Source organism: Gigantopelta aegis, chromosome 6, assembly GCF_016097555.1.
Source record: "Gigantopelta aegis isolate Gae_Host chromosome 6, Gae_host_genome, whole genome shotgun sequence".
Lineage (NCBI taxonomy): Eukaryota > Metazoa > Mollusca > Gastropoda > Neomphalida > Peltospiridae > Gigantopelta > Gigantopelta aegis.
In genome coordinates, this window is record NC_054704.1 from 38500458 (window position 1) to 38515054 (window position 14597).

At 38.7% G+C, this 14597-nt stretch overlaps 1 protein-coding gene across 1 annotated transcript; it reads left to right on the forward strand.

Annotated features, from left to right (window-relative positions):
- Positions 1-2601: 2601 nt before the first annotated feature.
- Positions 2602-13083, forward strand: LOC121374455 (multiple epidermal growth factor-like domains protein 10). Its single transcript, XM_041501560.1, has 3 exons — positions 2602-2750; positions 3340-3483; positions 11797-13083. Exons 1-3 carry the CDS (start codon positions 2636-2638, stop codon positions 12033-12035), a joined length of 498 nt encoding a protein of 165 aa, XP_041357494.1. The 5' UTR covers positions 2602-2635; the 3' UTR covers positions 12036-13083.
- Positions 13084-14597: the final 1514 nt, after the last annotated feature.

A 14597-nucleotide genomic window follows, 5' to 3' on the forward strand; every position in this document is an offset into this window, starting at 1 on the left:
CAACAACAACAACAACAACAACAACAACAACAACAACAACAACAACAACAACAACAACTACAACTACTACTACTACTACTACTACTACCAACAATAATAATTGCTAATAACAATAGGTTACCCACTAGTACCCGGTGCCGAATAGCAAATGTAGGCTAATTGCGGTTTATATATAAAATGTATTATTTCAAACACTGTAGTATAGTCAACATTGTCACTGACGGACTATCATTGTCGTCTTATTCCGATTCAAGTATCATGATTGTAGTGGAGAAAACTTTAAAGGGCACCGCGCGGGCCCCTCTGAATATGTGACTGCTACGCACGGATGCCGCAGACCCCTGCGATTCCCCCGATTTCCCGAAATCATAGAAATTCGCCGTAGGTAGAAAAATTCGTACGGGGCCTGGTGGATATGTGACTGTAGCATAACTGGCCAATGTCTTGCACGTTGGTATCAACAGGACAGATTTTACCCTAACCGACAACATGCCCTAACTATAAATGTCATGGTGGCATGAGCGAACTCTGGCACATTTTATTTACGATTATATGGCGTCAGACATCTTTTATTTGCTCTTCCCACAGGCAGGATAGCACAAACCATGGCCTTTGTTGAACCAGTTATAGATCACTGGTCGGTGCAAGTGGTTTACACCTACCCATTGAGTCTTGCGGAGCACTAACTCAGGGTTTGGAGTCGGTATCTGGATTAAAAATTCCATGCCTCGACTGGGAATCGAACCCAGTACCTATCAGCCTGTTGACCGATGGCCTAACCACGACGCCACCGAGGCCGGTTATATAACTTCAGAGACACAAACATAAACCCACTGTAACATTGTAACGTATAATGACTACAAATAAACATGGTATCAAACATGTGAGAAGTACGCTATATATATAATGTACAGTACTGTAACTGTACTGTGCGTGTGGATAGACTTTTTATATATTTTAGCGTCTGTAAAGGTGGTCTTTTTCTCCATTCAAGCATAAGTAAAGGGGGTCTTTATACATTTAACGTTTGTAAAGGTGGTCTAAATCTGTATACATATTTTAGCGTTTGTAAAGGTGGTCTTTATGTCCACTTAAGCACAAGTAAATGTGGTTCTTGGTGTTTACAAAAGTCGTCTTTATATACATTTAAGCGTCTGTATGTGTGTATGTTTGTATGTATGTATGCATCAGTGTGCGCGCGCACGCGCGTGTCTGCGTCTGTTTGCAAAGGTGGTCTTTATACACATTTAAGCGTCTGTATAGGTGGTATGTATGTCCATTTAAGCATAAGTGGTGTATGCATGCATGTGTACGTGTATGTATATGTATACGCGTGTATATTAATTTATGTGCATGTATTTCTTTATACGTATGTATGTGCACATGTATTGTTTATATGCACTATATGTATTAGCTGTCAAGTAACAAACCATGTGACATTAATCTTAGCCAATTTTATTGGTGTAAATGTAGTACTAAACCAAATAACTTCAGGTGTGTGCGTGTGTGTGTATGTGTGTGTGTGTGTGTGTGTGTGTGTGTGTGTGTGTGTGTGTGTGTGTGTGTGTGTGTGTGTGTAAAATAACATGACATTTGATAGACATACTAGTAAATGACGGCCATTATCATATTGACCATGCTGAACAGCAACATAAAGGCTTACTTCGTGTGGGCATGTTATTAACAAGAATTCTATAGGAACATTGGTTGTAAACATCAAGAAAGTCAATTCAAATCGCTGCGATTTGCACCTAGTCAACCATCACCCAACTCACACCCCTATTCGAAAATAGACTGTCACCTACTTTGATGTCAATATATGAGATATGTCATAAAATCAAATCGAGTTTATACATTCAATAAATATAAACCAAACCGTATACTAAATGTGTACCAATATACATAAAAATGTAAAATAAAATGGCATTTGCCATCCATATTGATAAATGACGGCCATCTTGATAAACAATTCATACCCAAATTGAACTAACTAAACAACAATATAAAAACATACGTCAGTGATAAACCAAATGTGTAGTGGATGTTGAGTTCAACCATTTTAGCTGGGCTAGTTGACTATAAACTCGTGTCATTTTGATCTCTTGCAATTGTGGTAAGACAATAACTTGTAACGTGTTTTGTACAGGCTGCTGATGTACATCAGTCAAAATATTTCGTTTTTACATCACATTTGAAACCTGAATTCATGATGATATCAAAAACAAGTCTACTGTTAACAATATTGTGTTTTTGACCAATAGGTATAAACAAGATATGTAATACACGTGTTGCTATTTTGTCAAGAGAGGACAGATTGTTTAAAAAAAGTAATAATATACACTCTCTCACAATTGCCATTTGACAAATGTCGAACTATCTATATCAATTATGCGTGAAACTAAATAATAATAATTTAATAATTTACAAAAATTACACCAATATTTATCTTGCACATCCTCAATGGAGGTTTTTTCCTCGATGTCAAATTATGTTAAGTAATTGCGCATAGAATCGTCTTGAAACGATTCACAGACAACTACACCAATCTGTAGCATGTGTATCCACAATATCCTCATTAGTGCTACTTTATGTTCCAGCGTGTTCGCGGAATGTCAGATATGGACCTAACTGTAACATGGAGTGTAGCCGACGTAAATGCGCGTCTTCAAATCCACCCTGTGATGTACAGAGAGGGAACTGTGGTACTGGTGGTTGTCAACCTGGCTACCAGGGAGTCGACTGTACGCAAGGTATCTAACAATCTATGTATTTTTAAAGTACTACATATATTGATGATGCGAAATGTGTCTATACTAATTTACCTATCATGGTGTAGGCTGGAAGAAAGTCGACTCTACACAGATAGGAATCGCAAAATGTTAGTGGTAGGTGGGACTAATGAGCAACGTGTATGCAAATGAGCGCCCTCTGATTGGCTGACCTGTAAGCGTGGGTTGTGATATCCTGGGGATCCCGACCTCTAAGCGCGGCGTCGGTGTCCCTCACGTCCCATACGTATTGTAATACAGGGCGGATAAAAGTTACATATATTTTAAATAATGTTTGTCGATTTAATAAATGTTTTTATTTCCTAAGTACACACACCACATCACTACCGAAGACGGCTTAGTATTGATGTTTTGGTGTCTTGCGGAAGTACGGATAACTACACTTCCGCCTTATACCGGTATAACTAAATGCATGTATGAACGTTCGTCATTTCCAACCAAACGTGTTTTAGTTAAACGAATTTAACTTGTGTAAGTGTGGACACTGCCATACACGAACACTCATAATAATACGTTATAAAAATACAAAGAACCAAACATTCATTTTCAGTTTGTATTAGAGATAAATACGGGTCCGCGTGTTCTCTACTGTGTTCTGCTCGACACTGTGATGGATACTCGACATGTGATCACATATACGGTAGATGTGTTAATAGATGTCAGGCTGGATGGACGGGAACTGACTGCATAACAGGTACTCAATATATTTTAATAAGAACATTGAGTAAATGCATTACATAATGCGATTTTTTACTTATACGAAGTGTCATTTTCGATAGTCATATAGTGCAGTGAGACCATTGCATTTGAGCATAAGCATTTGGTTCTGAAGTATATAAATATTTATAAACAGACAGTTGTTGCCTCAAAATATACCTTTTTCTTAGTATTGTTTTCCTTCAAATAAGCACCAAAATGGCTGATATGTAGCAAAGTTTTTCTTACATACGTTAAAACCTGAAGTCGTAAATATTCTTAAATATGCGACCTGTTTCTGTCAGTGAAACGTTTAGTCGTTTAACTTTCAGCCCAAACCTTCCGAAACAAAACTTTTAAGTCTTTTATAAAAACATATATCTTTTTTTAAAGTAAACATATACTTATAATGATTTATAAAAAAAATATTTATATTTTAAGGCAAATTATACAATGGAGTCTTTGTGAACCAGTGTTAACAGACACTATTTGTGGACAACGAATATATCGATTGTGTTGTCTTGAAATTGTGTTATAAGTTGAGCACATGAATGTCTGTAATGGTAAAATTAGTTTGTTAAAAATAGTTGATACATTCATAGTTTTAATAAATATATAAAGACATCCGGAAAGATATTTGTTAAAACAAATAAGGGTCATATAGTTTTGGCAAGTATCTGTAAAGAGAGTTTTGCCAGCAGACACTGTGACAATCATGTTACTGCAATAACTAGATAGCAATACAGCTGCGGACAGACAAAACTAATGTTCAAATTGAAGTTTTCTTTCAAATTAAAGACTTAAAAATCATAGAAAAAGGTAATAAAGAAATGTGCCTTGTCTACTTTTGGGTTCAGTTCATTCTTGCCTTTTTTGCTCGTTTTAACTTAATATTACGAATATTTCTGCGAATGTTACAGACATTTGTTTACTTTCCCCATGCAAAAGTCAACGATGTTACAAATTTCCAAAAGTACGTACCGTTTCGCGCAGTCGTCACATCCATCGAAATAGGCCCCTCACTGAAACAGGGCAACGTACGATACATGTAAAACATCCAATTACTGATATGAAGTAAAATTACACCAGTACAATATATGTACAATATGCGGAAATTACAATGGTCGATAGTAGCACAACGTTTTGAACAGTTTATCACGATCTTGACAGTACAGTTATGTTTAAATATACATAAATCACGATTTTAGTGAAATAAAGGTATACAGTTTTGTAATGATAATCTGAAACTAAAATTACAAGTAGTTTGTTAGTTATTAATATGTTCAAATTTCATGCATTGGCTTTGCTTGCGTATTGAGTAGAGAATGCTACCCCGCCATCACAAAGTACACGTTTAGTCGTCGTCGTTATAGGCAAAACATATTAGTAGAAAGTAAAACTAAGGACCAAATATATCTTCATATTCGTAGGATTACCTGGTTATGAGCTAATGCATTACAATGTCATCATTCATCCTCGGTGTTTTTAATATTGCATTGCATTGTATTATATGTGGAGTACTGTATTGCATTGTGTTATATTACGTATATACAACACATGACTTAACATACTACATGTGACGGTACATGCTCTTAATTTCTTTTCGCCTGTGGCGATATTAATTGTTTTAGAAGGCCGTGTGCAGTTCCAAATGCACTTAGCCCAGGTGGGCAACTTGTTACGTGATACCTTTGCGCGACGGTCGCCGAGCTGTACTTTTAATACACACCCAGCCCGGGTGCGGAGCCATGTGGCCAGTAGTTACGTAATACCTCCGCGAGTGCGGTTTTTACAACCGTGATTTGGCGACTTGGCGTCATTGAGTCTGGCGATCTAAGAGAAAGATATGCCGTCTTGGTCTCTGTGGAAATTCAGATGATACGTGAGGTACCGCCTTGTACCCCCAGGCGATATTCGCTGTCTCTGAGAGTTTTGAATAAATAGCTAGGATTTTAGATATATCGAGGAGAAACATAGGAAGGCTCCAGGGGATCGCTGTCCGTCCACTGAACGATCTATATTAGTTCAGACGGGACTTTGGTGAATATATATTTTCTGCTCTGTGTATAACCTTGATGTGATTGATGTGACTTTAAATATTTTAATACTGTATTATACCAATATTATTTAGACGGTGCTGCCGGTCATCTGACGCAGTAATACTGTAGGCTCACTGATCTATATAATTATTAAAGCTTAGCCAGTCATCCTAGAGGACCTAGGTAAACTGTAGGTTATTGTCTTTATTGTGATAGGTACCAGTATTAATTCTGTGTTACAAGGTTATTGAATGAGTAGTTAGGGTTAATTAAAAATTAACCAGTTAGGAATAGAGTGTAATTCCTTTATTAATTAAGTTCTCCTGGAAGCGTTTCTCAATTATCACACGTGTGGGTGTTGTGTCACGGTGAAGTGATTAGCATATTGTGTAAACTAGACACCTAGAGATTAACTAATTAAGTGATCAGTTCTGGGTTGTTATTATTTGTTGTTGTTAATTAACTACAGCGACAGTACATTTGTCAGCGTAGGTTAATACAGATTCCAAAGTGTATTGTGTTTTTGTTGTGTTTTCTAGTGAACTAAACGTGCTATATTATATATACTTTATATAAGATCGTATCTCTGATCATACCTAGAGACGAGCCACAGCGGGTATAACTGCCTGTTACAGAGAGATCTAATAGATATACAGTTAGGAGAGATATTTGGACAATCGTGTTTCATTCAGTTACGGGTATTATAGGATCCCCGTGACAGGAGTAGAAAATTGGGGCGCTCGTCCCGGATCTGAAACGGGACATGCATATTTAAAAAAGTATTGTTTGTAAATGGGGGCTTTATAAATTATTTTTACAAATAACCAGAAGTAGCAACGTTGTTCACTAGAAAATTAATTAATAATAAGTGCGTCATATCTAAACATGGATAAGAATTTGCTGGATAGGCCTACGCTCAGTGTAGTGGAGATTAAGCGAGCACGTAAGGTCGAGTTAGTTGAAATCGCGGGTGAGCGAGAAATTGATTTAACATCAGCTAAAACCTTAGGTGATATAAAGACAATTATTATCCAGAACGATTTTAGTCATAGGCCTGTTATGGAAGAAAGTGAGATTGTTCCAGAGATAGAAATAAGTGACTTGAGTATGGAACAACAGTTAGCTTTTAAAAAGCTTGAGTACGAAAGAGAAGAACGTGCATTAGATAGAGAGAGAGAGAGAAAGAGAAGAGAGGGATAGAGAAAGAGAAGAGAGGGATATATATATATAGAGAGAGAGAGAGAAAGAGAAGAGAGGGATAGAGAGAAAGAAAATAGAGATAGAGAAGATAGAGAAGATAGAGAGAGGGATAGAGAGAGAGAGAGAAAGAGATGAGAGGGATAGAGAAGATAGAGATAGAGATAGAGCATTCCAGTTAGCAAAATTAAAAGTGGAACATGTGTTAAAGTTGAATACTGAAAAAGTTAGACGAGAGGCAGGAAATGGTTTTAACATGTCGGAGGCTTATAGATCAGTGCCTGTATTTGATGACCAGGAGGTAGATATGTTCTTCCAACTTTTTGAACGGGCCGCTAAGCAGCTAAATTGGCCGCAGTCTAAGTGGACATTGTTAGCCGTGTCTAAGTTTAAGGGGAAGGCTAGTGTAGCTTATAATTCAATGAGTGATGAGCGAGCATGTCAGTACGACCTAGTTAAGGCTACAGTGTTGAGGGCTTATGAATTACGACCTGAGGATTATCGTTTACGGTATAGCGAGTTGAGAAAAACGCAGGGTCAGTCTTATAGTGAGTTTGTGGCTAAGAAGGCAGGGATGTTTGATAAATGGGTGGTGTCTCATCAGGTAGAGTCATATACCGAGTTACGAGAGTTGTTGATCTTACAGGACATTAAAAATGGATTACCAGCTAGCTTACGTATTCATTTAGAGGATCGTGATGTCAAAAAGATAGAGGAGGCAGGCATAGTGGCAGATGATTACGTGTTAATACACAAAGCTCAGGCAGTACAGGGTAGCTCTTTACAACAGGGTGATAAGAAGAAATTTCAGCCAGGTTTTTCCCGGGAAAGTAACTAACGGTGAGACTCATCTAGTTGGTCAGCTAGTCAGGCAAGGAATGCACCTGGTGGGCAAAGTAAGGATAAGCCTGCATTATCAGCCAATGCACGAACTTTTCGTCCACATTGCAGTTACTGTAAAAAGGATAACCATCTTGTCGGGGACTGTTTTAAAAGGAAACGCGATAATGCGCAAGTGGTCGGTTTAGTGAGGTCAGCTCCGTTAGCGAGAGAGTTAATGGTTAGTCCCATGGCAGAGAAGGTAAACCCGTATGTGTCCACTGGTATGGTCTGTGATGTGAAATAAGAATTGTGTCCTAAGGCAATATCAATCTATCGAGATACCGGCTGTAATCAGTCGCTGATCACGTCAAAGTGTTTAGCTGGTATTGAAAATTCAGATACAGGACGTAGTTTGGCCTTAACCTTGGTTACTGGAGAAAAAATTGTTGTCCGGTTACATAACGTTTTCTTGTGTTCGAAGTTTGTGACGGGACCAGTCATTATGGGTGTTGTGAAGGACTTGCCTGTTGAAAACATAGGAGTTTTGTTGGGTAATGATTTGACTAGTCAGTGTTGTCACCCGAAATGTGACCAATTGTTAATTAAAGACAGCCCTTTACCAATAGAAGAGAGTGAGGTTGATGAGATTAGATATCCTGAGTGTGTAATGACTAGGCCTATGGCCAGTAGGTTAGCACGAGACCCAGAGGATATTTGTGATTTGTCTGATACGTGTGTGAGCCATGAAATTGGAGTGGATGAGGTTATCAGTAAAATGGTAGATAAGTCAACTGAGGAATTAAATGTGGCGGAACCTGTTGATCTCCCGCAGAGGGGAAATGAACCAGTTGTGTTTGATAGGGGGGACTTACCTTGTAATAGACAAGAGTTAATCCTAGAGCAGGGGGCTGATCCAAGTTTGTTGGCAGCTCGCACTACATTGTTAACAGAGGGTCAGATGGAGGATCAGATGTCAGGTTATGATATGGACAAGGGAGTATTAATGAATAAGAGAGTTAGAGATAGAAAGGCTAGGAAGCAACTGAGCCATGCTCAGAGCAAAATAAAATCAGTGTTTGATAGGAAGACTAGGAGTCGGGAATTTAAACCAGGGGATAAGGTGCTGCTGTACCTTCCCATTAAACGGGGTTCATTACAGAACCGGTATTTCGGGCCCTATGTTGTGCGGAAACGGGTTAATGAGACAGGGTATGTGATAAACACTCCTGATAGGGTTAGGAAAAGTAGGTATTGTCACATCAATTTGCTAAAAGGTTATTTTGACAGACTGCCGATAGTTCCAGTACTACCGGTCCAAATTGAGAGTCACTCAATGTCCTGTGATGACGTCAAGACTGCAGAGATCAAATTAACCAACAGCCAGATTCTAGCAGACTTGAGCCCCCGGCGAGAAAAGTTGACTACGCTGATACAAGACAATGCTTCCATTTGTCAGGACCTTCCAATGGTTACCAATACCTTAAGCCAGGATGTGCGCTTGGAACCCAACGCTACACCGATTCGACAGCATGCCTATCGGAGAAAACCTGGAAAACGTGCGACACTGAAAAAGAAAGAAACGAAGTTCCAGTGGTCAGGTGAATGCGAGAAGTCATTCAACCGTCTCAAGCAGATGCGCTACTCGTCTCCCGTGATGGCAGCACCAGACTACCGAATGCCTTTCAAGCTAGCTGTGGATGCCAGTGACGTGGGAGCTGGAGCTGTGCTGTTCCAGGAAGACGAAAATGGACTGGACCATCCTGTAAGTTTCTTCTCCAAAAAGTTTGACAAACACCAGGTGAACTATTCCACTATAGAGAAGGAAGCTTTGGCCATGGTACAAGCTCTGAAGCATTTTCAGATCTACGTGAAATCGGCAGTGCATCAAATGGTGGTCTTTACTGATCATAATCCGCTTACCTTTACTCACAGAATGAAAGCCACCAACCAGAGAGTTTTGAGGTGGAGTCTTCTGCAAGAATACCCAATTACCATTGAAAATATCAAGGGCACTTCTAATGTAATCGCCGATGCCCTGTTCCGAAGTTGAACGTTATGATAATATGTTGACATTCTTGATTTCTGTTTTGTTTTTATATATGTTATTTGTATACCAGGGACTCAGAGACTCAGTGTGATTACTGGTAGTCACCTTATTATTACATGTGTTATAAATGCCCGGATGCGTCGGTTAACGCACCTTTTGTTTTAATGTAGTATATTTCCCTATTCCTAGAGTAGAGGAAATATCCTTTTTGAGGTGGGGGTGTGTGACGGTACATGCTCTTAATTTCTTTTCGCCTGTGGCGATATTAATTGTTTTAGAAGGCCGTGTGCAGTTCCAAATGCAACTTGTTACGTGATACCTTTGCGCGACGGTCGCCGAGCTGTACTTCTAATACACACCCAGCCCATGTGCGGAGCCATGTGGCCAGTAGTTACGTAATACCTCCGCGAGTGCGGTTTTTACAACCGTGATTTGGCGACTTGGCGTCATTGAGTCTGGCGATCTAAGAGAAAGATATGCCGTCTTGGTCGCTGTGGAAATTCAGATGATACGTGAGGTACCGCCTTGTACCCCCAGGCGATATTCGCTGTCTCTGAGTGTTTTGAATAAATAGCTAGGATTTTAGATATTTCGAGGAGAAACATAGGAAGGCTCCAGGGGATCGCTGTCCGTCCACTGAACGATCTATATTAGTTCAGACGGGACTTTGGTGAATATATATTTTCTGCTCTGTGTATAACCTTGATGTGATTGATATGACTTTAAATATTTTAATACTGTATTATACCAATATTATTTAGACGGTGCTGCCGGTCATCTGACGCAGTAATACTGTAGGCTCACTGATCTATATAATTATTAAAGCTTAGCCAGTCATCCTAGAGGACCTAGGTAAACTGTAGGTTATTGTCTTTATTGTGATAGGTACCAGTATTAATTCTGTGTTACAAGGTTATTGAATGAGTAGTTAGGGTTAATTAAAAATTAACCAGTTAGGAATAGAGTGTAATTCCTTTATTAATTAAGTTCTCCTGGAAGCGTTTCTCAATTATCACACGTGTGGGTGAAGTGATTAGCATATTGTGTAAACTAGACACCTAGAGATTAACTAATTAAGTGATCAGTTCTGGGTTGTTATTATTTGTTGTTGTTTATTAACTACAGCGGCAGTACATTTGTCAGCGTAGGTTAATACAGATTCCAAAGTGTATTGTGTTTTTGTTGTGTTTTCTAGTGAACTAAACGTGCTATATGATATATATACTTTATATAAGATCGTATCTCTGATTATACCTAGAGACGAGCCACAGCGGGTATAACTGCCTGTTACAGAGAGATCTAATAGATATACAGTTAGGAGAGATATTTGGACAATCGTGTTTCATTCAGTTACGGGTATTATAGGATCCCCGTGACACTACACTACAATGCACCGAATTATACTGCATTACACTATATTATACTACACTGCACTGCACCACATTGCACTACAGTATACTACATTACACTGTACTTCACTGCACTACACTACACTACACTACACTACACTACACTACACTACACTACACTACACTACACTACACTACACTACACTACACCGCATAGCATTACACCAAACTATGCACTGCACTACACTACACTACACTACACTACGCTATACCACACAGCACTAAATTACACTACATTATACTACACTACAATAAAATACAATACAATACAATACACGGCACTATAACTCACCACAATACACAACTCTGTTCTGCACTACAATACATAACAGTACACCAAACTGCATTGCATCACACTACACTACACTGCATTATATTACACTACATTACACCACACCACCCCTCATCATATTACACTACACTGTATTACACCACACCTCAACACACTACACTATATTACACCACACCACAATACAATACGATACGATACGATACGATACGCTATGCTACGCCTGAAACGATACGATATTTGTTTTCAAAATATATCGCCATATACATTACTCCTATCATATGCTATTATTTGGTGGTCAAAAGCGCACGTACACACGCACACACACATGCGCACACATACAATTAAATGATTTTTAAAAGAAATATACACCACGTAGACCTACATAAAATCAGAAAATAATTAGGAACACATGAACCACTGATATTCTCACAAAGAGAGGCCATAACCAGATCGTGTTCTCAGTTATATATGAACGTTTCCAAATCTCCAATTTCTGCCTTTTCAGCATGTTCGAGTGGCAATAACTATGGACCAAACTGTGAAAAATTCTGTGTTCATCGTCACTGTGTGTCGTCTTCATCCTGTTATATAACGACAGGAGTGTGTGATGCCGGTGGGTGTCAAGCTGGCTGGATGGGTGTTGACTGTGCACAAGGTAACGATTTTTTTTCTGTATATACATGCATATTACTCGTACAAGCCAGCTTTAATCTTTGTTGCTTTCGGTTTCTCGTTAATTCATAAGTTTGATCTCTAGCATGCGTAAACTTAATTATGTGGTGGAGAAGTACATGCACATGTTGTTATAAACATTTTATAAAATTAAAACATTGATGAAACTTAAAGCAGATAAATAACAGAAGGTAATATATAAAACTACATGATTATATTATGCTTTACAACTGAAACATAGTAATATTTATTTACTGATTCTGCATTCTACAAGTAAAACGGAATGGACAGCCTTGTTTGTTTAACTCTAGACAACATTTCGAATCAAACTGACAGTTTATTGGCAAATAAAGTCTACTATTTATTATAAATGTACAGAAAAACCTTTTTGACACGCACGCTCACAGAAACATTTTTGAAGTGGTTATCAACATATACACACAGGAAGTGTTTCCTGGATTAATACTGGCCTCGGTGGTGTAGTTGTTTATACATCGAACTTAAGGCTGGTAGGTACTGGGGTCGCATCCTAATATGGTTTCCCACCTAAAGCATGTTTAACGACTCGGTGGCTAGGTATAAGGCCACTACTCCGACTTCTCTTTCACTAACCACTGACCACTAACCCAGGCAAGTAATTCTGAATCAAAAATATTATAAGGCAGATATGAATTTTACTTGTAAAATGCAAGACATTACATGTCAGGACATCTCCAAAATTGTAGTCGGCAGCATACCTCTGCGAACCCCAAAGAAACGTTGCTTTGCTCTCTCAATTTCAGTCAGCCCCTCCGCCCTCCCTCCCCCAATGTTGACCTGCTTCCACCGTGTCTATAACCCACTATACTGGACAGACATACCAGCTGCTGAGTCGTGTATCCAGGAAAGCGAGCTTGAATATTATTTGAATATAAGCACGAAAACAAATTAATAAAATGAAATGCTGGAATAATAAATAGGAAGAATTCTAACGATTACAACAACAAGTATTACTTTACGAGTAGTAATAACAATAGTAGTAATAGTAGTAGTAGTAGTAGTAGTAGAAGTAGTAATAGTGGTAGTAGTAGTTGTTGTGGTAGTAGTAGTAATGACAATAGTAGTAGCAGCAGCAGCAATAGTAATAGTAGTAGTAGTAGTAATAGTAGTCGTACTAGTAGTAATAGTAACAGTAGTAGTAGTAATAGTAGTAGTAGCAGTAATATTAATAGTAGTATTAGTAAGTGAAAGTAGTAGTATTAGTAGTAATAGTAGTAGTTGTAGTACTAGTAGTAATAGCCGCAGTAGAAGTAGTAGTAGTAATGGTGGTAGTATTTGTAGTGGTGGTAGTAGAAATAGTAACAGTTGTGGTGGTGGTGGTGGTAGTAGTAGTAGTAGTAGTAGTAGTAGTAAAAGATGCAGCAGCAACAGCAGCAGTAGTAGTAGTGTTTATGTCATTTGTAAAACAGTTTAAAATATTTTTTCGTGTCCGCGGTATGTACGGCTCTAACTGTATCAAGTCATGTGATGCCCGTCACTGTGCTCCTAGTGGCTCGTACAGATCCACGTGTCCTGCAGCTACTGGAAAGTGTTATTGGGGATGTGACCCAGGATGGAAAGGAGACGACTGTACACAAGGTATGCTAGAAGGAAATGTATTATTTAACGACGCACTCAACACATTTTATTTACGGTTATATGGTGTCGGACATATGGTTAAGGACCACACACATATTGGACCCTACACGGTATGCTAGATCATAATGAAAAGTATTTTACTGTATTATTAGCTCATCAGATGGCTTAAAAACATACGCACACACACACACACACACACACACACACACAAGCACACACACGCGCGCATCTACACACACGCACACACACCAAAAACACACGCACAAACACACCAAAACACACATGCGCGCATCTACACACACACACACACACACACACAAAACACACACACACCTCATATGTGGATATACTATCACTTCACTGCATTCACATCCGCACCAGCATCCGCTTCTGTATACATGGAAAGCGGTCATGGTAACAACTTTTTTCATTAAATAGCGATTGAGGACTTATTTGAAAACATATTCTGTTATAGAATGTCAGGAAGGACTAACCTACGGCTCTGGCTGTACGAACCAGTGTGCTGGTCGTCACTGTCTGCAGAATTCAACGTGTGATACGAAGACTGGGAGATGTGTGGGAGGTTGTCAGTCAGGATGGAGAGAACAAGACTGTTCACGAGGTAGGCCTATGGTGTAAATGCTGATTTTATTATTAATTTATGAGTGCGGTGCAGTTAGAATTAAGCCGGTAATAAGTGTTCTCAAAAAGAAATTTAGAACTGACAGAGTGAAGTATGGTACTTCAAACATTCTGAACTGTCATGGTGTGTCTTAAAGATGCATTCTCAAAGTGTCATATATTGCGATGTTTACAGATATTTGTGATACATAGCTACATGTTAATTGATTCTACATATAACATTTGTATAATTAACTCGAGAATATCAAAATTGTAATGTGTTGCCACTGGGCTTAAACAGTGGTTTCCTTGAGAATCATTTGCAAAAACAAAATAAAGTAAGTGTAATGCGTATCAATGACAACGGCAGCCATACCTTTATCGAGATGGAGATGC